This window comes from Pelodiscus sinensis, chromosome 13 (genome assembly GCF_052426305.1).
Source record: "Pelodiscus sinensis isolate ZL-2025 chromosome 13, ASM5242630v1, whole genome shotgun sequence".
NCBI lineage: Eukaryota > Metazoa > Chordata > Testudines > Trionychidae > Pelodiscus > Pelodiscus sinensis.
The window spans coordinates 1275338-1299840 of record NC_143064.1 but is presented as its reverse complement, the minus strand read 5'-3'; the positions used below and the strand labels follow the sequence as shown (position 1 = coordinate 1299840).

Sequence of the window (24503 nt, the reverse complement as noted above, 5' to 3'; positions counted from 1 at the left end):
GGGCTGGAGGTAACAAATGTGCCGGTGACACCCTTTTCTTTCTTGCGGGGGCTGCCCCCAGGAGAGAACACCCTCTGCTTTTGAGTAGGTACAGCGTCCAAGGTGGTGGTGACTCAGCTTCTACACACTGAAGAGCCTTATCGAATAATATCATTCTGAGGTGCATTTCCGTAGCGCCACACTCTGGCCGTGAGCTTAGTGCAATGGGCACACTTTTGAGGCACGTGACCCTCACCGAGACACCTAATGCTGGAAGAATGGCCATCACAGGCCGGCATCACATCGCAACAGAGATTGCATTTCTTGAATCTGGGGGAACCTGGCATATTGAAAGCTTCTCTGCTTTTTGGCTTTTTTTTTCGGTTTAACTATAAACAGTGAGAGAAAAAAACTACTACTTTTTTTTTTTTAACTAGAACAACGACTATGACTACAACTAACAGTTAAATTAACTAACAACTAATACTACTATCTAATAACTATTTAATAACTATTTTAGGTTCTGATGAGAAGAACGCAGAGATGAGGGAAACTCCGTTTGTGACTTGAGGCAGTTGAGAGGAACTGGCAGGAGCCGGATCACGCACAAAACAAGAGGCATGAATGGTGCGAGACTGCCCTGCGCATGCACAATCCAGCTGACTTCAGCTACTCAAAATCTCCAGACTACAGTGCTGGGACGGGCCTGACACCTACAGTGGAGCACCCCCGGGGACACTACTCGAAGAAGAATATATGTTTCAATCATGGTGGACTTAACCATGTTCCCACTGAAGTCAACAGGAGTTTTCGAATTAACTTAATTAGAATAGACTCAGGCTTTCCACATCTGGGAGCAGATTCACCTACTGCTTATCTTGGTATAAACCAAGGAGGACTAAGACAGCAAACAATTCTGCAAGAGACAAGGCTATAGTGGTGCAAAGCAGTCAAAATCTTAGCTATGCCCAGGAGATCATTAAAATACAGTGCAGCCCACAAAGCAGAGTGGAACTAGCTGAGAAGGGAAAATGGCCAGGGAATGGTCTGATTCAGAACCTTCTCTCTGCAGCTTCTACAAAGTTCCAGAAGGAGTTAAAGCTTATCCTAAGCAGCAACCCCAAGGAAAGGTAGCTGCAAAAACAGTCCGCCCTCCATCAGAATGAATCTCTCTCCAGTGCATGGAGCTTAGCTGGCACAAGAAGTCTAATTTAGGTCCATGGGTAAACATTTTGTAGTGAATGGATATACAAACAAACAACAACACTGGAAATCAGGGTAAATACCCAAATACAATTTGTTTATTATTGCCTGTTAAGAATCAATAGTGTGTTGCTCTGTGATGTACAAGAGACAAATGAAAACAGTTTCTGCTGCAAGGAACTTCTAATTTAGCAACCACAATCATAGAAAACTTCAATATTTTCATCTTACCTAAAAGATGGCAACAACAACAACAAATTGCTAGTGAAAAGCTGGGACTTTGGTTCAGTACTGATTGACGCAGGAGGTACCACTTACTAGGTCACAAACATTTCCTACAGCACTTGGGTTCTCTTTCTGTCTAAATCAGGAGTGGGCAACCAGTAGCTCCAAACCAAATATGGCTCAGCACAGAACCAAATATGGTTCTTTTGTCATTCTCAAAATACATGCAACTTTTTAAATTAAAATGAAAAATTCAAAATTTAAAAAAAGACGTAATTACTCATGTCTTGTGTGTGTGTGCCTGTCTGTTTCATCTTTAACCTGAGGTGAAAGAAGGCAGTGCACCCACAAGCGCTGGCTAGGCCATTCTGTTCATTTAAAGGGCTGGCTGAGGGCGTGCTATAGGGGACGCATGCACACTCCCAGCCAGGATAACAAGAGGGGATGGCAGCAGCAGATGCCTCCATCTGGCCACGGCAGCCCAGCTCCAGACCTCATTTGACTGCCACTGTCTGTCCCCAGGCACCATGCTCCTGGGCCCAGCAGCAGTGGCACAGCCAACAAGGCCACAATTGGGGCCTGGCCCCTATCTGGCAGCAGTGTCCTGTTCCTGGCCCCAATCCTGGGACAGGTGCCACGGTCTGGCCCGTCTGGCCACAGGAAGGACTGTCAGCTGCCTCACTCCTACTTCAGCACAGGTAGGAGGGTAAGCTACGATCCAACTGCAGCGATGCTGGCCCAGCCCTTCGTCTAGCCACTGCTGCAGAGGTGCAACAACCCAGCCCCAGCTAAGGTAATCCAGCCACAGCGCCCTCCACATACTCTACTTCCCACCCCCAGTGCCCTGCCCTGCCTCCTGCACCTCCCACACACCCCAACCCCTGTCCCAAGCCACTCACACTCCAACCCTGACTCCTACACCACTACATCCACAAACTGCTCCCCCCAGCAGCAGAAGTTCCATTAAATAAAGTCTGTGAGTATGTTTCATTTATGTTTTTCTTAATCATCATGTCAATTATCAATAATATTAAGTTGTATTTTTTCAGTCATGCAAATGGGGATTCTTATACTGATTCTTTGTTGACTTGTTCTGAATTTTGATGTAGTTTGGCTCTTTGGTTTGAAAAGGTTGCAAACCCCTGGTCTAGATAGAAAGGTATTTTCCTGATAGGCCTCCCATCAAAGTACTAAGCAGACCTGACCACGCATAAGAGTGACTTAAAAAATATAATTGGGCCAATACCCTTCATTTCTTTATGATATATAAAGAAATTCTGAAAGGCTTTCTGCTTTTTTTTGTAATGGTAGAAATTCAGATCTATGCTAGAAACCTTGAGGGTGACATGAGAATAGGTAATATAACACCTCAACAGCCAAGAGATTAAAAGTGCAGCAAATGAGAGAAAATGAATTATAGCCATTGTACAAAACTACATTTTTGCTTGCTTTTGTTAATACCTATTTATCAAAGCTGTCTAGTGGACATTTGGGAGAAAGTCTTAAATAAACATGTGATACCCTAAAATTTCTATTTTACTAAGAGATCTCTTATGTCCTGAGAATAAAAATCCTGGCCTCCTTCAGTTCCTTTTAACCTTAACTCCAATGCAGAGACATAAAAGGACAGATCTCAAAGAATAATTAATATGGAAAAGGTAAGTAACCATTTTTTTTTCTTCAATGGATTTCAGCAATGCTGAGGTGCTTGAAGCCTGCATTCAGTAACTTTATTGTGAGCAAGTCAATGCCAGTGCTTTCATTAAGAAGGCTGAAAGGAATGTCACAATTTTGACAAGAGGCTGAGCCTAGACTCCTAAAAACTCCCATACAATCGGTTATGAAGCATATGAATAAAAAAAACAAAACAAAAAACTGCTTCAACTTATGAGAAGAGGGTAAACCCGATGACTCTCAAAATCCTTTAAATGCGGAGCTGCAGCGGGGGTAGCGTGAGCTGGGAGTGAGCCAGTGTGCCTGCCCTCCAGCTCTCAAAATCCTTTAAATGCAGAGCTGTAGCAGGGTAGCTGCTGGACCTGGCGTGAGATGGGATTCAGACAGCATGCCTGCCTGCCTGCCAGCTCCCAAGCTCCTTTAAATGCAAAGCCAGGGGGCAGGGAAGGCATGTAGCCGGTAATGTTAACCAATAACTAAGCCCTAGTCTACACTAGGGAGTTATTTCAAAATAACTCCCCTTATTTCAAAACAGCAAGCAGAGCATCCACAATACCAAGCCCGTTATTTCGAAATAACAGGCTGATTATTTTGAAATAATAACTCCTGCTTTTCATGAAGAATAACGCTTATTTCAAAATAGTTATTTTGAAATAGCGGTAGTGTGGATGCTCTACTGCTGCTATTTTGAAATAACTACTGCCCAGACTCATTCAAAGTAATTACTTCCCAGTGCTTTCTGGGGCTCTCAGTCGAGGAAGCCTACCTCGGACTAATTTCAAGACTTCCCTTCAGTGTGAACATGCTATTCTGAAATAGCTATTTTGTGAGTTATTATTTTGAAATAAATTATTTCAAAATAATTTCCTAATGTAGACATGCCCTTAGACTGTAAGCACCTTTCAATAAAAACTATGGACCAGATACTGGGGTCCTACAGACTTGCACAGAGAGCAGGTCAAGATGCAGAGACAAAAGTGTCTTTAAAGATCACTTCTGCACTCCGAAAATCATGATGCTTCAATTGTGCAAGACAGCGAGTTTTGCACAAGGTTAGATCAATATTTGTGTCAATACGGTTTATTTCCAAAAATTTCTGACCAAACATTAGTAAAGCACAGAAGAGTCCAGACACAGACCCTTTCCTTTGGTCATATCCCTTTTCATTGCTACCAGGCAACAGGAAAGGGGAGTAATATAACAGCTCCCACGTTGACTGTGTCACCAGAGGATCATTCTTGCACTGGAATGATCCTTCTTTAGTTGGTTATACAAAATAGCAATGTGTTACTCTCTGCTTCATTTTATCTGCAAAGATATTTTCACTGCTGGTGGTGCGCCAGAGTGCGCAACTCCAGTAAGAGCCAGTTGGGGCACTCCGCTGCAGGAAGAGGTGCAGCATACTCCCAGGGCTCTCCTGCAACAGGCTGACACACTGAGCATCAGGCAGGTAAAAAAGGCTGGCTGGGGGCTCACCCCACATCGGTCTGGGACTTCATCAGCCCTCTACCCCTCACCCAGCACCCTTTAGAGAGGGCAGCAGGAAGGCCTCCCTCTTGCCCCATTCCTACCAAGACTGCTTGTGTCTTGCTACTTCTTTTCCATCACTATCAGGGAGCAAGGGGGAAACACTCAGCATCCCTGCATTCCTCTCCCTCCTGGCTGGTCCCGCTCCCTCCGGGGAAGGCAGGGGGCAGAAGAGTGAGTGACCCATGCTGTATGCCTTCCTCCCACTCCCTGAGCATGACAAAGGGAAACAGCAAATAGCATCAGTAGGAAATGGGGGGCTTCAGCCCCCCCAACCCTCCTTAAAGAGTGCCCTTGCCTCCATGCACTCTGTAAGAAATTTAAATTACTTTCACTCCTGCACACAGCCCTATGGGACTATATAAAAACGTTAAATAAAATAATATTATCTTAAGAGGTTTTCTTTTACAGTATAAAATAATTTAATCTATGACACAAAACACATACATACATTTAGCTCTTTGCTCATCATTGATCACTGAACCTACTCGGTTAGTCACTGCCCAATTCCATAGATTTACTGCACTTTCTTCAATCTAGGAAGGCAGAAAAAAATCCATTAGACTTCACCATTTTGTCTTGATCTGCATCATACTGAACTTCTTGATGTAACAGAACCATACAGAGATAAATACGTATATGCCTGTGTAAATCAAAAAATGACAGGACCTAAAGTTGAAAACATTTAACAGGATTGATGGCACCTGTGTTGGCCAACGTTGTCTTCAGACAGAATTTGAAATTATACACAGTAGGGAACTCTGTGAAAAGCAAGATTTCAGAAACATTTGTTTTGTGTCATTAAAGCATCTTCCTGAACAGATTCACTTCACTCGATTGTCCTTACACTCATTTACAAGTCCATTCTTGAACTTATAAACATTTGATCAGGTTTACTCCATCCATCTGGAATGAAATGATCTCTCACACACAAACCTTGTGCAATAGTATATTCATTTCCATTAAGATAGAACTGACATACTGATGTCTTTCAAAGTCTAATAAGGATATTCAGAAAAAAAATTCTTTAAGAATGGCTTCAATTCTAAAAAAATCTTCTCACAGAGACAGACATAAGTAGTTCAATCTACTTAGAAAGTTAAGAGGTCACTTGATTATGGTATGTAAGTTCTGACAGAGAGAGAGAAGACTTCTGACAATAGAGGATGCTTTATTCTACCAAAAGACCCGACAGCTGCAAGTTGCATTTATACAAATTCAGACTTGAAATTGGGTACATAAAGTGAGAGTAATCAGCCATTGGAACAACAAACTAAGCGATGTGGTATATATTCTATAACTTGATGCCATTAAAAGGGCTGGTTTTGTTCAACATCTTTATTAATGACCTGGATGAGGGGATAGATTGCACCCTCAGCAAGCTAGAAGGAAAGGTAGATATGTTGGAGGGCAAGGCTAGGGTCCAGAGTGACCTAGACAGATTAGAGGATTGGGACAAAAGAAATCTGATGAGGTTCAACAAGGACAAGCACAGAGTCCTACACTTGGAACGGAAGAATCCAAGGCATTGTTACAGCCTGGGGACCATGGTAGTTTGGCAGAAAAGGACCTGGGGATTACAAAGGATGAGAAGCTGGATATGAGTCAACAGTGTGCCCTTGTAGCCAAGAAGGCTAATGGCATATTAGGATGCATTAGGAGGAGCATTGCCAGCAGATCTAGAGAAGTGATTAATCCCCTTTATTCGGCACTGGAGAGGCCACATCTGAAGTACTGCATCCAGTTCTGGGCCCCCCACTACAGAAAGGATGTGGAGAGGGTCCAGCGGAGGGCAACCAAAATGATTAAGGGGCTGGAGCACATAACCTACAAGGAGAGGCTGAGGGATTTGGGCTTATTTAGTCTGCAGAAGAGAAGAGTGAGGGGGGATTTGAGAGCAGCATTCAGTTTCCTGAAGGGAGGTTCCAAAGAGGATGGAGAGAGGCTGTTCTCAGTAGTGACGGATGGCAGAACAAGGAGCAATGGTCTCAAGTTACAGTGAGGGAGGTCTAGGTTGGATATTAGGAAAAATTATTTCACTAGGAGGGTGGTGAAGCACTGGAATGGGTTACCTAGGGAGATGGTGGAATCTCCATCCCTAGAGGTTTTTAAGTCTCGGCTTGACAAAGCCCTGGCTGGGTTGATTTAGTTGGGATTGGTCCTGCTTTGGGAAGGGGGCTGGAGATAGATAGATACATATATTATTATTATTGACCTGAAGGGCTGAATTAGGGATGTAAAAGAGACTAGTCAATTACCCAATAAGCATATACTTATCAGGCAGTCGAGTGGCGACTTGACTAGTTGCTTCCCTCCTTCTCCCCCCAGCCTTGCTGCCTCTAAAAGAGGCAGCAAGGGGGGGAGCAGGAGCCGGTGCTGTGGGGAGCTGGTTTAAAAGCCAGTTCCCCCCAGCACCATCTCAGGGGGGCAGGGGATGCAGATATGTAGCAAGGAACCAGCACGAGCTGGGAATCAGCAGCTTCCCAGCTCTCGCTCAGTCCCAGATGCTGTGCCTCTGCTTTTTACACGGATTAAAAGCCTGACAGCACAGCTGGAGGACAGAGAGCGAGCTGATTCCCGGCTCGCAACCAGTCCCTCCCAATACGCTTCTAGCTTTTAAATGTATTAAGAGCCTGTCAGCTCTTAATACATTTAAAAGGCAGAGCCACAGTGGGTTAGCTCCCAGGGCTGTTTCCCCCTTTCTTGACTAATCAAGTAATCAATGGGAATTCCATTGACTTCTTGATTAGCTGATTACACGCAATTTAAGATTCCAATGCTTAATCTCCACCAGACTTATATTATCACAGTCACCAGTTGTCAGGTACATAGGATTTTCAAAAACGTTATCCTCTTGGGTAAAATTCTGAATTTAATTTTTGTCCAAAAGAGTATGTTGGGGCAAAAGTTTGAAAAAAAATCTTTCAGTTGTTTTTGTGTTTAGTAAAGAGTTTTCCCCCATTTTAATCAACTTTTTCAAAATGGCAGAAGTTTTTAACTTAATATGTAAGTAGTTCTTAACAAGGATTGACGAAAAATACCTAAGTTATAAACATTTAAACAGTCTTTCATTCATTTTAATGAGGTATGAACTACAAGAAATAAAATATGAATGTTATTTATTTACTTTCTGAACTTTCACACTGTTGCACTCGAAAGTAAAAAGTCATAATAGCTCATTCATATAAAACAATGTTCCTTGTTTTTATCCATGGAGCACCTGCCAGAAAACCACCCAAAAACAAGTCTAAATAACAGGGGAAATCTATAAATATCAGAAAATATAAGCAAGCGAGTTGTGGGTTGTGTCATTATACTTGGCAGGGTTTGCATCATGATACCATGATGCTGGGCAGGACTTGTGTCAGAAACATTTCTCCAAGAGAAGGGAGGGATAGTTTGGATGTGGTTTTTTTTAAGCTGTCAGAAGACAAGCAGAAAAACCTATGGGCTGCGACTGCATGAAAACATCAACGCAACTGCCCCAAAAGAAGAAAAAAGTTATTTGTTTTAAGTGGACTCACTACCATTTGTGTTCCCTGCTATTAAATGGGGCTAAAAAATACAGATGGGGGCAAACTGGAATAAGAGGTAGGCCAAACGCACATATTCACATGATATCCAAGTCAATTCTATGTATTTTAAAGGCATTTAAAACACATTTACACAATTCATACTTTAAACTCTCTTGAAATACTCATTTACACAATATTCTAATCTCCTTAGAAAGTAATTACAATCCACTGTGTCTACTCTCACACAGTTCTGCAACAGATTTGTTTCTTTTATAGACACAAAAAAGCATAAGCTTGCCCAAGAATAAAAGTGTAATGTTCAATGCAGTTTGCAATCCACTCAATACAAAGAACATTTAGAAGGAATGTTACATGTCAGTAATGTTATCATGTCACATGTCTGTAATGCTAAATATATGGCATCCTCTTTCAAAATGAAAGAAAATTAATCTGGTCTGAAGAGTTGCTGGAATCCTATCATACCATATAATAAACTTTTGCCAGTTGCTAATTTGGCCCTTGGACTTTTTGTTAGTGAACATTTAAGAAGTTATACTTTAATATGACTCATGTTTTATATTGATACATCAGAAAAACCTGCATTTTCTTCAAATGTGCTAAATGACATATAAACAAGAAATGTTATACTATACCATACTTTTATAAAAATGTGAACAGAACATATTATATTCTAAGACAGTGTCTACACTTCCACTTTCTGTGCTAAAATTTTAGTCATTTAGGGGTGTGAAAAAACACACTCCTGAGACACAGACATTTTAGCACTGAAAAATATAAGAATAGACAACGAGTAGTCTTGTAGCACCTTAGAGACTAACAAAGTATAGACACTTCAAGGGGTAGCCGAGTTAGTCTGTACAAGATAAACTTAAAAAACAACAAAAGGTCTGGTAGCACTTTATAGACTAACAAAACATGTAGATGGGATCATGAGCTTTTGTGGGCACAACCCACTTCTTCACAGCACTTCATGGCTGGGAGCTGCAACTCCAAGCAATAAAGCTACCACCCCTTGTTCAGGATGGGGTTTTTTTTTTATACCACTGAGAGAGTCAGTTCTTTTGGTTATAAAGCATGACTACACTGCCCACATCACAGCTCTGTGGCAGATGTGCTGTCAAGTTGGCAGTGGAGACATATTCCAAACAAGTGTCACAACCAGGTCTTGCTCTTTACTTGCACTGGCCATTAGGTGTTGAAGTTGTCAGAAGGTCAACACAGAGCTGTTCACCATTACCTCGGCCACAAGATTGGATTGTTTTTAAATATGTGTTTTCAGCCAGTGTTTCCAGACTTCTACCTGAACCTCCTGAATCTCATTCCCAGTCTCATTATCCACATTTTCTATTTCACTGAACAGTTTGTCAATGATCTCAGGTACATTTGATGAGGTGTCTTTCTTCACCAGTTCTTGAATTAGCACTGAAAGAAAGACAAACAAGGGGCAGCAACTCTCCACACAAAAATTAAGAGTAACACATCATTTCTGAACATCTGAACAAGATAAACCAATCAGTTTACATTTTCTTCATATCCTTCTATCTACTACAGCAGTTCTCAAACTTCAGAAACTCAACAATCCCCATTTTGATTTAAAAGTTTTCAGATTCCCAAAGCCTCCTGAGATTTATTTTCATTTAAAGGTAAAAAAAAAAAACCACATTCATGAAAAGATTATTTATTTATATTGTACCACTAAAACTATTTATTTATTGAAGTATCCATTATTAGACAGATATATATAAGTATGTGTGGCTAATGAACTACCCTTTATTTTTATTGTCATTAAATCTAAACAGCTAGAAAACTTCTCTCCTTCACCCAAGGCCTTACCCCATCCACCTCTTGCCACCCCACTCCTGCCCATCTCTCTTCCCCACCTCTTTCCACCCCCTCCTTGCACCTCATATACACCACTGAACCGCAGCATACAAGAGGCACTGGAAGGAAGGGGGAGTAGTTGATCAGAAGGGCCGGCACCCTAAAATACACTCGCAGATCCAGCCTACCGACCAAGATTGTGTTTATTTAGTAGCCTAGTGTTTCTCAAAGTGAAGAAGGAACCTGATCAATTAAATAAAACAATTCAAGAAATAATTCTGAATCCTAGAAATTTTTTACTTAGGCAACAAGGTGAAATTCTTGTGACCTACACCAATTAAATCTGTTGACTTTCATGAAGTTGAATCCAGGCAATGAGACCAAATTTTGGACCAACATTTAATTTGTTAATAAAATATCTCTTTCCTGAGAGTGTCTTTTGTTTCTATTCTAAACAACTTTTACTCTTTGGCACTCTCAAATAATATAATGCTGCATGAAGCCTGCATCAATAACTTTACTGTGAGCAAGTCAATGCCAGTGCTTTCATTAAGGCTGAAAGGAATGTCACAATTCTGAGGAGAGGCTGAACCTATAACCTTAAAAACTCCCATACCATCTGTTATGAAGCGTATGAATAAAAAAACCAAAACCCTGCTATCCTGGGTCTTCTAAATTCCTGCCTCAGGTTTAAAAGGAAAACTGACAAACTCAATTAACTGCCGTATAATTAACCAGTCACTGAATTTAGAGACAATTAAGTAACTTTACTGGGTCCTCCTTCCCTCTTCAATAGGTTTTGATCATCATAACGTAGAAACTTCTCCACACATAGGTTTGAGATGCAAAAAACACTCAAAGTCTCTCTTTGTCGCTAGTTTTGTAATTATTCAAGCATTATATTAATCCATTAACCAGTTGCTTTTCAAGCGCTAGTTAGTTAAGCCCTGCCTGTTTCCAACTTTCTTTGACTGTGAAGTTCTTCTAGCACATCAAGCCCAATCAAAGTGTCTTTGTTAAGTTATTTAATATTATTTGTTTTCCTTGAGCTGAAGACAGTCATCAGCTATTTTGAACCACAAACTAGACAACATGCTTGGTATTTCCTTCTCTATTTCTCCTCTATACTTGTGTGCTCAATTTACTGGGCATGGGGCAATACAAAACCTTTATACCCCATACTAAAGTAATCTGCAAGCATTTATTCAGGGCCAGCAATATTTTTATTCTCCCTAGCTCTTAAGAACACCATCCTTCCCCAGAGCCTCTAGTCCATACTTCTCAAGTCCTCCCTGACATTCAGGTTCCAAGACAAAGCTTAATATTATCAGGAAGAGTCAGATTTTCCTGACTATAATTAGAAAAACCTGGAAATGAGGCTTTTATTCCCTGTGGCTTCATCATAACACACAAAATATACATGTGCAGCACTGAATTATTTACACAATTACGGATTAAACATTTAGTTTTTCAAAGATTACTGATTTGTACCTTTAATGTCCGGTAAGTGAGACTTCCCCTTCATTTCTAAAGCGTTGAATCAAATCCTTTAACACACACACACAGACAAAAATTCAAAAGTTTTATATGTAACTTTTCTACTACACCTTTCAACTATTCCTTACTATAGGCTTGATTCCACTCTTACGGTGTGTCTAGGATTTTTTTTTTTTAAATGGCCTTTTTTCGAAAAAACTTGCCCTGCGTCTAGACTGCTGCCATGTTCTTTGGAAAGTAAATCAAAAGAACACGGCAGATTTTTCAGCCGCAGAAAAACTCTGCACTGCCTTCCCTTATCGACTAATCGATTAGCTGATTAATAGAAAGTTAACATCCCTAGCATGGTGTCCAACCCGCTAGCTACTACATGTGGTTATTTGGCCAGGCAAGTGTGGCTAGTTGGCTTGAACAATGTAGCTATTTGGCTAGTTGAGCGTGGTTAGTTCACTATAGCAGTAGCCACTATAATGGTTACTGCTTCAGAAATGGTTGGATACAACAGCTACAGATCCTTTTTTACTACTTTCCAACCACCTACTTATTGTTTCCTCACTCCCATTACCTCAGTTGATTTACTGCAAAAATTCTAATTCAGAAACTTAAAGAAAAATTGTTTATGTTAAATGTAGGCATGTGAACGGTTAACTGGTTAACCAATAAGCATCATGCTTAATGGGTGATGCTTACTGGTTCCAGTTAGCGAGTAGGAGCGGGAACAGCTCCCCACCCGCTGTTTGCAGGAAGCTGTTCCAGCCCCAAGGAGCCACCGCAGACAGGGGCTGCTCCAGGCATCCAAAGCAGCCCCTGTCTGCACCCAGGGGAAGAAAGGACACAGATAGGGGCTTCTCCAGCTGTGCTGTCCATGCCTGTGGAGAGGGGCCTCTCCAGCCTGGCCCCCTTAATTGGTTAACTGGTTAATTTTCATATGTAACCAGTTAACCAATTAAACATAATTTTACATCTCTATTTAAATGCCCTGCCACATTTCTGACTGGCTATTTTTAACTCTCCCATTTTTAGCTCATCTCATATCTCACTCCTGGGGGAATTCTGCACCACTGCATGCATATAATTAATGAGCAATAAATATATTTAATTTTGAGTGCAGAAAAAAGCTTCTGCCAGAAAGTTGCTGCAGTACTGCCTTTTGCCCACCAAAGGGTGCTATGGCACTAGAACAGAGTAGCAGCTCTCCTTGAGGGAGGGAAGAAAAAGAGCCCACCCACCTTCACAGCATCTAGCAAGCCAGATCAGGAGACAGTGAACATGAACAGACATCAGCATGGGGCTGCTCTGAGTCACGGAAGGGTGGGAGCACATAGGGACAGGGAGCTGGCTGAGTAGGACACATAGACCCATGGGAATGAGTTACGTAGGTGCTTGAGTAGGGCTGGAAGGACATGTGTGGACAGTAGGGGCAAGGACATATGCAGGTTTAGGGTCACATGTGACAGATGTGCCTGATAGAATGGGAGAGATTAGGCATCAGCCAGGATCTGCATGGGGAAAGCTCCCAAAGACTGCTTCTAGCTCCCTCAAAAAATCTGTTCCATACTTTTCCCACTTATACCCAAGAACCCTCCATGTTCACACCATGTTCATTCCCAACAATTACTTCCCTGTCACTCCGTTCCTCTTTTAGCTTTGAATTCCTTAAGCCTTTGCACTAGTTCTCAGGCATGCCGGAAATACGATTCGTTATTGTAGTTTAAATTAATTATTACTCAGATTTCTGAATTAATATGCCTATTAATCTGTTTGTTACCTGTATTGTTACAGACATAGTTGCTGGCATGTAATTTGATGTAAATGACCAAAAATAATTGAAACTGATGTGATTATGTTGAATAATCTTGACAAATACAATATGCAGAGTTTGGAAATACCGTGCACAAAAATTATAATATTTGGAACAGAATTCCCCAGGAGTGATATCAGAAACTGATCAGGTTGGCCAGTACACAGACAGACAGACCATACATAAAATATTACAAAAGTAATCGACGCTCTTTGTGGATTTCTTGATTCTTGTGTTTAGAGCTGTGATGGGCAACCTACAGGACACATATAGTCCATTGGTGTTCCACCTGTAGCTCCCTTTCCCCTTTTTTCCCCAAACCTCTTGTGCACCAGGACACTGGAGCGCGGCACCTACCCACTCCTCCTCCTCCCTTCCAGCACTTTCAGAGCACTCTGAATTGGCTGACTTGAAGCTGTTCAAGATCTGGAAGGGAGTTGGAAAAGTGGGAATGGGGCATGAATCAGGTGATTCATTGTGCTCCAAAAGCACTGAGAGGGAGGGGGAGTAGGTAAGTGTGGGGCTCCAGTGTGGGAGAACATGGCGGAAGGGGACAGAGAGCCACAGGATGCAGCTGGAACCCCAATAAGCTGCACGTTGCCCACCACTAGATGTCAATCTTACAACCCACTGAAATGGAGGGCCACTCATGCAGACCACTCACTAGTATTGGTTGCCCATCAGAGCAGTGGTTCCTAACCATTGGTACACAGACTAGTGCCAGGCCACACCCATGCCTTGATGATTGGCTCAGCAGGAATGTCCTGGATTAGCCAATGACTGTGCTATTAGCTCTTTAAATTGGACATGGGTAACTGTGTCTAGTCACTTCCACCAAATACAATGGCTAAAAGACGGAAGTGAAGGAAGTAAAATATTTTGGGAAGCAATGTCTTATGTATGATTTTTAACAGTGGTGGAAATAAAATACTTTGGGTAGCTAACGATGTGTTATTTTTTTATTTTTTAAGGTACAAAGAATACTTTGGGGGCAAGAGAATAATAATAAAAAATCTGTTACGATGACATGTAGTTACAACAAAATTTAGTGGGGATATGCTACTTCAATTTTGTAAAATCAGGAGTAGGGATGTTAAATATCAGTTAATTGAATAGTTAAGTAACCCTTAATGAATTCTTATTGGTTAGTCGACTATTCTACAGGCCGCAGGAGGTGGAGCTGGCAGCCAGTGCACTCTGGCCTCACTCCCGAAGAGCCACCTGCCACTCCGCATTGTTGCCTCTGATACAGAGTCAGCAGCACAGGTGGTGCCAGGGAGGAGCTGGTCCATGAGGGGAGCCAGTTTAAAAAACAACTTCACACACAGATCAGCTGCCTGCCATCCTGTGCTGCTGCCTCTAACAAACAGGCAGGAGTGCCAGGTGGCTGTTGGGAAGGAGGGGGGAGAGAAGGGGTCAGACGGGCTTACTGGCAATCAAAACAGGCCCAGGAAATGGGTTGAGAATGGGCCTTCCCCTTTTGACATCACTCCTGCGTGCCCCTCCCCCTTTCTCTGTGTGCAGGGCCAGCTCTAGGTTTTTTGCCCCCCCTTTTTTTGTCTGGGGAGGGTGTGCGCACAAATGCAGCTTGTGCAGCTTCCTCGGGTTTGGGGTGCTCGCTCCAGGGGGAGCCCAAACACCAGGGCATTTTCATCTCCTAGCACAAGCTCCTTCCTCTCCCACCTCTTTCCCCTATTTTTCCCCTTTCCCCTCCCCTATCTGGCTTCTGCTTTCCAGTTTGCGGAGCTGGAGTCTAAGATCGGGCCCCAGCTGCTTCCGGGGCTCCAGACCAGACCACATGCCGGACCTGGAGCTGGGCAGCGCGGTGCAACGCTGGGCCGGGCGGTTTTAAAGTCCTGGGCCGTGACATCACATCACGCCCGGGCGTCCCCCCTCTCACCTGTTGCGCAGCGTTTGAGCACACCATGCATGCGCTCCTTCAGCCTCACAGTGCCATGTACATGGCTGGCGCGCAGTGTTGGGGAATTTAAAGTGTAGGGCTGCGGCTCCCCGTCACAAATCCCCCTCCTCCTTCAGCAGCCACCATCCGGCCCTTAGGAGGACTACCCACCAGGAAATTCCTGGTATCCTAGCCAGTCCGCCCCTGGGGTCAGAGCTCCCGGACCTGGCACAAGCCATAACTGAGCCAGGCTGCCTGCCTGCCCAGCTCCTAATACAATTTAAACGCAGAGCTACAGCAGGGGTAAGCGCAAGCCAGGACTGAGCCAAGCTACTGGCCAGCCTGCTAAAAAATTTACTGCCAAAGGGTGGGGAGAGGAAAATGAGTGTAGTCTATAGCATTCGCCTATACGTTTTTGCCATGGCGTATGTGTGCACCCGTTGCAAGGAGCTCCTGACCCTCAGAGACCAAGTTCATGCTTTAGAGGCCAGGGTGGCTGAACTGGAGGAGCTAAGGGCGGTAGCGAGCTATGTTGATGAGACTTTCCGGGACACTGTAATACTGTCCCACCTCCAGTCTGAGAGCCCCAGTGCTCTTAAAGAGGATGAAAGTCTCAAGGGAACAGAGCATTCAATGGGAACTGAGGGAAACCATCCCGTAGTTGGGACCCTCCTTCCAGAGGATGTTGCGGTATCCTCTCACACTGAGGATACCTCTGAGGGTGAGGGAACGCCGGTTGTTAGGAAGAGGCAGGTGTTAGTAGTGGGTGATTCGATCGTTAGAAACATAGATAGTTGAGTTTGTGATGACCGGGAGAACCGTATGGTCACTTGCCTGCCTGGTGCGAAGGTAGCAGATCTCTCGAGGCATCTAGATAGACTTATGTTAGTTCTGCGGAGCCGCCAGTGGTCGTGGTACATGTAGGTACCAATGACATAGGAAAAGGTAGGAGAGAAGTCCTGGAGGCCAAATTTAGGTTGCTAGGAAAGAAACTGAAATCCAGGACCTCTATGGTAGCATTCTCGGAAATGCTTCCAGTTCCACGCGCAGGGCCAGGTAGGCAGGCAGAGCTTCAGTCTCTCAAGGTGTGGATGAGACGATAGTGTAGGGAAGAGGGGGTTGGATTTATTAGGAACTGGGGACACTTTTGGGAGAGGGGGAGCCTATACAGGAAGGATGGGTTCCACCTAAACCAGGGTGGAACCAGACTGCTGGCACTAAACATTAAAAAGGCCGTAGAGCAGTTTTTAAACTAAGAGATGGGGGAAAGCCAATTGGTGTGGAGATGCACGTAAATCAGATGGAGACTTCCCTTAGAGGAGAATCCATTGATAGAGATTCTCTAAGCTGTAGTCAGAAAGAAAGGAGGAGAGAGGACAAATCATGAGCCAGAGCAGACAAACAACCTCATATAAAGGAATCCAATGCATCAGGGAAGGGCAGACAAATGTGTAAAGTGCTTCTACACAAATGCTAGGAGTCTGACTAATAAGATAGTGAACTAGAGTACCTCGTATTAAAGGAGGAGATTGATATAATAGGCATCACTGAAACCTGGTGGAATGAGAAAAATCTGTGGGACACAATCATACCAGGATATAAAATATATCAGAAGCATAGAGCAGGCCAGGTGGGTGGCGGAGTGGCACTGTATGTGAAAGAGAATGTAGAATCAAATGAAATAAAAATATTAAGTGAATCAACATGTTCAATAGAATCGCTATGGATAGTAACTCCATGCTCCAATAATAAGAAATTAGCAGTAGGGTTATATTATCGACCACCTGACCAGGACAGCGATACTGACTTGAAATGCTGAGTGAGATTAGAGAGACTACCAAAATAGAGAACTCTATAATAATGGGGGATTTTAATTATCCCCATTTTGACTGGATACATGTCACCTCAGGAAGAGAAGCAGAGATAAAATTTCCCAATGGCTTAAATGACTGCTTCTTGGAGCAGCTGGTACAGGAACCCACAGGAGGAGACGCAATTCTCGATTTAGTCCTGAGTGGAGCGCAGGATCAGGTCCAGGAGATAACAGTCACAGGACCGCTTGGGAATAGTGACCATTTAACATTCCTGTGATGGGAAGAACACCTCAGCAGTCAAGCACTCTGGCATTTAATTTCAAAAAAGGGAATTACACAAAAATGAGGAGGTGAGTTAAACAGAAATTAAAAGGCACAATGACTAGAGCCAAATCCCTGCAAGCTGCATGGAAACTTTTTAAAGACACCATAATAGAGGCCCAACTTAAATGTATACCCCAAATTAAAAAACATAGCAAGAGACCTAAAAAAGAGTCACCGTGGCTTAACGACCATGTAAAAGAATCAGTGAGGGACAAAAAGGCATCTTTTAAGAAGTGGAAGTCCAATCCTAGTGAGATAAATAGAAAGGAACATAAATACTGTCAAATCAAGTTTAAAAATGTACTAAGAAAAGCAAAAAGAGATTTTGAGGAACAGCTAGTCAAAAACTCAAAAATAAACACCAAAATGTTTTTTAAGTACATTAGAAGCAGGAAGCCTGCTAAAAAACCAGTGGGTCCCTTAGATGATCAAGATATAAAAAAAGCAATCAAGGACGATAAAGCCATTGCGGATAAACTAAATGATTTCTCTGCTTCAGTCTTCACGGTTGAGGACGTTAGGGAGATTCCCAAATCTGCACCGTCCTTTGTGGGTAATGAATCTGAGGAACTGTCCCGGATTGAAGTGTCATTAGAGGAGGTTTTGGAACAAATCGAAAAACTTAACGTGAACAAATCACCGGGACTGGATGGCATTGACCCAAGGGTTCTAAAAGAACTCAAATGGGAAATTGATGAACTATTATCTGTGGTTTGTAACCTATCCTTTAAATCAGCTTCTATACCTTATGACTGGAAGGTAGCTAACGTGACACCAATATTTAAAAAGGGCTCTAGAGGCAATCCTGGCAATTACAGACTGGTAGGTCTAACTTCAGTACCGGGCAAATTAGTCGAAATAATAGTAAAGAATAAAATTGTGAGGCATGTAGAAGAACATAATTAGTTGGACAAAAGTCAACATGGTTTCTGTAAAGGGAAATCCTGTCTTACTAATCTATTATGCTGTGTCTACATGGGCGCGATCTTGCACCAAAGCGGCTGCTTTTGCGCAAAAACATGCTGCCTGTCTACACTGGCGGGGAGTTCTTACGTAAGAACACTGACATTCTTATGTGTGCAATCAGTGCTTCTTGCACAAGAACTATGATGCTCCTGCTCAGGAATAAGCCCTCTTGCATAACTGTTCTTGCGCAAGAGGCCAGTGTAGACAGGCAACATGAATTTCTTGCGCAAGAAAGCCTGATGGTTAAAATGGCCATCGGAGCTTTCTTGTGCAAGAGAGCGTCTACACTGGCATGGACGCTCTTGCACAAAAGCACATCTCTTGCGCACAGGCACCTGCCAGTGTAGACGCTCTCTTGCGCAAATACTGTAACGCAAAAACTCTTGCGTTAAAGAGTATTTGCGCAAGATCATGCCAATGTACACATAGCCCGAGTTCTTTAAACAGTTAACAAACATGCAGACAAGGGGGATCCAGTAGATATAGTATACTTAGATTTTCAGAGAGCCTTTGACAAGGTCCCTCACCAAAGGCTCTTGTGTAAATTACATGGCCATGGGATAAGAGGAAAGGTCCTTTCTTGGATTGAGAACTGGTTAAAAGACAGGAAACAAAGGGTAGGAATGGTAAATTTTCAGAATGGAGAGGGGTAACTAGTGGTGTCCCCCAAGGGTCAGTCCTGGGACCAATCCTGTTCAACTTATTCATAAAAGATCTGGAGAAAAAGGGGTAAGCAGTGAGGTGGTAAAGTTTGGGGATGATACCAAACTGTTTAGGATAATCAAGACAGAATCAGACTGTGAGGGTCTCCAAAAAGATCTCACCAAACTGAGTGATTGGGCAACAAATGGCAAGTGAAATTTAATGTGGATAAGTGTAAAGTAATTCACAGCAGGGAAAATAACCCCAACTATACGTACAGTATGATGGGGGGATAATTTGGCTATGACAAATCAGGAAAGAGACCTTAGAGTTATCGTGGATAGTTCTCTGAAAACTTCCACAGTATGCAGTTGCGGTCAAAAAGGCAAATAGGATGCTAGGATTTATTAAGAAAGGGATAGAAAATAAGACACAGAATATCTTACTGCCCCTGTATAAAACTATGGTATGCCCACATCTTGAATACTGTGTACAGATGTGGTCTCCTCACCTCAAAAAAGATATTTTGGCCTTGGAAAGGATTCAGAAAAGGGCAACTAAAATGATTAGGGGTTTGGAACGGGTCCCATATGAAGAGAGGTTAAAACGACTGGGACTTTCAGTTTAGAAAAGAGGAGTCTGAGGGGGGAATATGATAGAGGTATATAAAATCATGAGTGGTGTGGAGAAGGCAAACTAATAAATAACTTTATTCCCATAATAGAAGAACTAGAGGACACCAAATGAAATTAAGGGGTAGTAGGTTTAAAACTAATAAAAGAAAGTTCTTCTTCACACAGCGTGTAGGTAACCTGTGGAACTCCTTGCCAAAGGAGGCTGTGAAGGCTAGGACTATAACAGAGTTTAAAGAGAAGCTAGATAATTTCATGGAGGTTAGGTCCATAAAAGGCTATTAGCCAGGGGATAGAAATGGTCTCGTTGGCCTCTTTGTCAGAGGCTGGAAAAGGATGGCAGGAGACAAATCGCTTGATCATTGTCTTCGGTCCACCCGGTTCTGGCCACTGTTGGCAGACAGACTACTGGGCTAGATGGACTTTTGGTCTGACCCAGTACAGCCGTTCTGATGTTCTTATGCTTGTCAGTTAATCAACTACACTATTATATCCCTAACCAGGAGTTAAGTCAAATTTAGTTATTTCAAAATAATTTCCTAGTGTAGACATGTTCCGTCAGAGGCAGCAACACGGGAGTGGGAGGAGCAGGCAGTTCCATGGGATCCAGTGCTCATGGAAAGCTATCTTAAAAACCAGCTCCCACCCCCCTCCCTCTGATACAGAGGCAGCAAGAGGTGGAGTCAACAGGATTACCAATAAACCCAAGTTTATCAGTTAATCATATAGTCAACTACACGTTGACATCCTTAACAAGGATCACATTCGCTCACTTGCTAGAGTACAGTGCTTGTCAAAAGAACAGCCATGCTGGGGGTCAGACCAAAGGGCCATGTACACCAGCATCCTGTCCTCTAACAATAGCCAAAGCCAGGTGCCCTAGAGGGAATGACCAGGACAGGTAATCACCACATGATCTCTCCCGTTGCCCATTCCCACATTCTGACAGACACTAGGAACACCATTCTATGCCAACTCCCGGCACATACCAACTCCTAGGGAGTAGCCTGCTGCTCTGCACTGTTGCCTCTGAGGGTACGACTAGACTGCAGAGTTTTTCCGGGATGAAAAACTCTGCCACATCCAAGGAACACGTCTGCTTTTCCAAATATTTTCAGAAGAACAGATTTTTTTTGGCATCCCTGTAAACCTTGTTTTACAAGGAAGGAGAAATGTTCCAAAAAAAGGGCTTTCCCCCAACATTTGACCCAGGTTAGATGGGCCAAATGTCAGAAAAGCCTCTGCCAGAAAAAGATACGCAAACTGTGATTTGCAATTTGCGTAGCTTTTTCCGGAAGAACTGTGTAGTCTAGACACAGCCTGACACAGAAGAAGAAACACAGGCCAGCAGGTGGGAGCTGGTATGTGCAGGGAGCTGGCTTAAAAGTTGCCTCCCAGAGAGCCACCTGCCATCCCATGTGTAACTGCTGGAAATTCCAGCAGTTATACATACATTTTAACGTCCCTACTCCAAACCTCTAATCATTTTTATTGTCCCTTTCTGAATATGTTACAACCTTGGAGAAAATGGCTGTGCTGGCGCACAGCTAAATTGATTCAGACCAGCTGTGTGCTGCTGGTTGTAGGTAGCCAGGTTTCCTGCATGGGCACATCTGACATCCAAACTCAAAGGAAAGAACAGAGCACCCTGGGAACACAACAAGGTGCATCTCCTGGCCTCTCCCCCATCCGCACTCTGTCCCCTGCCACCCAACCCAAGGGCACAGCACTTCTTCCAGTATCCCCCTCAACCCCACCCCCGCATCCAGCTTAGGTGCAAAGTGCTGCTCCAAGCCACCACTCCTCCAAGCATCCAGCCCAGGTGCCCAGTGTTTTCACCCCCAGCTCTGCCCAACCCACCCCAATTGTGGAGTGTTTCTCCTAACCACCCCACTCATCCTGGGCACCCTGCCCAGGGCCACTGCTACTCCTGACACCCCCACCCCCCCCACTCCACACCCCTCAGCACCCTGCCCAGGGCCACTGCTACTCCTGACACCCCCCCCACTCCACACCCCTCAGCGCCCTGCCCAGGGCCACTGCTACTCCTGACACCCCCCCCACTCCACACCCCTCAGCGCCCTGCCCAGGGCCACTGCTACTCCTGACACCCCCCCCACTCCACACCCCTCAGCACCCTGCCCAGGGCCACTGCTACTCCTGACACCCCCCCACTCCACACCCCTCAGCGCCCTGCCCAGGGCCACTGCTACTCCTGACACCCCCCCCCCACTCCACACCCCTCAGCACCCTGCCCAGGGCCACTGCTACTCCTGACACCCCCCCCCACTCCACACCCCTCAGCACCCTGCCCAGGGCCACTGCTACTCCTGACACCCCCCCCACTCCACACCCCTAAGCGCCCTGCCCAGGGCCACTGCTACTCCTGACATCCCCCCCCCCCACTCCACACCCCTCAGCACCCTGCCCAGGGCCACTGCTACTCCTGACACCCCCCCCCACTCCACACCCCTCAGCACCCTGCCCAGGGCCACTGCTACTCCTGACACCCCCCCCACTCCACACCCCTAAGCGCCCTGCCCAGGGCCACTGCTACTCCTGACATCCCCCCCCCCCACTCCACACCCCTCAGCACCCTGCCCAGGGCCACTGCTACTCCTGACACACACCCCCACTCCACACCCCTCAGCGCCCTGCCCAGGGCCACTGCTACTCCTGACCCCCCCCCCACTCCACACCCCTCAGCACCCTGCCCAGGGCCACTGCTACTCCTGACACCCCCCCCACTCCACACCCCTCAGCACCCTGCCCAGGGCCACTGCTACTCCTGACCCCCCCACGCCACACCCCTCAGCACCCTGCCCAGGGCCACTGCTACTCCTGACCCCCCCCACGCCACACCCCTCAGCACCCTGCCCAGGGCCACTGCTACTCCTGACCCCCCCCCCACTCCACACCCCTCAGCACCCTGCCCAGGGCCACTGCTACTCCTGACACCCCCCCCCACTCCACACCCCTCAGCGCCCTGCCCAGGGCCACTGCTACTCCTGACACCCCCCCCCCACTCCACACCCCTCAGCGCCCTGCCCAGGGCCACTGCTACTCCTGACACCCCCCCACTCCACACCCCTCAGCACCCTGCCCAGGGCCACTGCTACTCCTGACACCCTCCCCACTCCACACCCCTCAGCACCCTGCCCAGGGCCACTGCTACTCCTGACACCCCCCCACTCCACACCCCTCAGCACCCTGCCCAGGGCCACTGCTACTCCTGACACCCCCCCAACTCCACACCCCTCAGCACCCTGCCCAGGGCCACTGCTACTCCTGACACCCCCCCACTCCACACCCCTCAGCACCCTGCCCAGGGCCACTGCTACTCCTGACACCCCCCCACTCCATACCCCTCAGCACCCTGCCCAGGGCCACTGCTACTCCTGACACCCCCCCACTCCACACCCCTCAGCACCCTGCCCAGGGCCACTGCTACTCCTGACACCCCCCCCCACTCCACACCCCTCAGCACCCTGCCCAGGGCCACTGCTACTCCTGACATCCCCCCCCCCACTCCACACCCCTCAGCACCCTGCCCAGGGCCACTGCTACTCCTGACACCCCCCCCCCCACGCCACACCCCTCAGCACCCTGCCCAGGGCCACTGCTACTCCTGACCCCCCCCACGCCACACCCCTCAGCGCCCTGCCCAGGGCCACTGCTACTCCTGACCCCCCTCCACGCCACACCCCTCAGCACCCTGCCCAGGGCCACTGCTACTCCTGACCCCCCCCCACTCCACACCCCGCAGCGCCCTGCCCAGGGCCACTGCTACTCCTGACACCCCCCCCCACGCCACACCCCTCAGCACCCTGCCCAGGGGCACTGCTACTCCTGACACCCCCCCCCCCACTCCACACCCCTCAGCGCCCTGCCCAGGGCCACTGCTACTCCTGACCCCCCCCACTCCACACCCCTCAGCACCCTGCCCAGGGCCACTACTACTCCTGACACCTCCCCCCCCCACTCCACACCCCTCAGCACCCTGCCCAGGGCCACTGCTACTCCTGACACCCCCCCCACTCCACACCCCTCAGCACCCTGCCCAGGGCCACTGCTACTCCTGACATCGCCCCCCCCCCCCACTCCACACCCCTCAGCACCCTGCCCAGGGCCACTGCTACTCCTGACAGCCCCCCCCCCGCCACACCCCTCAGCACCCTGCCCAGGGCCACTGCTACTCCTGACCCCCCCCCACTCCACACCCCTCAGCGCCCTGCCCAGGGCCACTGCTACTCCTGACCCCCCCCACTCCACACCCCTCAGCACTCTGCCCAGGGCCACTGCTACTCCTGACACCCCCCACTCCACACCCCTCAGCACCCTGCCCAGGGCCACTGCTACTCCTGACACCCCCCCCCACTCCACACCCCTCAGCACCCTGCCCAGGGCCACTGCTACTCCTGACACCCCCCCCCCCACGCCACACCCCTCAGCACCCTGCCCAGGGCCACTGCTACTCCTGACATCCCCCGCCCCACTCCACACCCCTCAGCACCCTGCCCAGGGCCACTGCTACTCCTGACACCCCCCCCCCCACTCCACACCCCTCAGCACCCTGCCCAGGGCCACTGCTACTCCTGACACCCCCCCCACTCCACACCCCTCAGCACCCTGCCCAGGGCCACTGCTACTCCTGACACCCCCCCCACTCCACACCCCTAAGCGCCCTGCCCAGGGCCACTGCTACTCCTGACACCCCCCCCCCACTCCACACCCCTCAGCACCCTGCCCAGGGCCACTGCTACTCCTGACACCCCCCCCCCACTCCACACCCCTCAGCACCCTGCCCAGGGCCACTGCTACTCCTGACACCCCCCCCCCCACTCCACACCCCTCAGCGCCCTGCCCAGGGCCACTGCTACTCCTGACACCCCCCCCACTCCACACCCCTCAGCACCCTGCCCAGGGCCACTGCTACTCCTGACACCCCCCCACTCCACACCC

The 24503-nt window shown here is 46.6% G+C and overlaps 1 protein-coding gene across 3 annotated transcripts in view; it reads right to left on the bottom strand.

The window, feature by feature from the left end:
* TEX11 (testis expressed 11) overlaps positions 1-24503 on the bottom strand; it is a 213286-nt gene that overhangs the window by 183368 nt on the left and 5415 nt on the right. For all 3 annotated transcript variants that reach the window (XM_075917648.2, XM_075917646.2, XM_075917649.2), the window contains exons 2-4: positions 11457-11512; positions 9445-9566; positions 5060-5144 (exon numbers count right to left, since the gene is read on the bottom strand). In XM_075917648.2, coding sequence (XP_075773763.1) covers positions 5060-5144; positions 9445-9566; positions 11457-11490 — 241 coding nt within the window. In that variant the 5' untranslated portion in view covers positions 11491-11512. The remainder of the gene's footprint in view (positions 1-5059; positions 5145-9444; positions 9567-11456; positions 11513-24503) is intronic.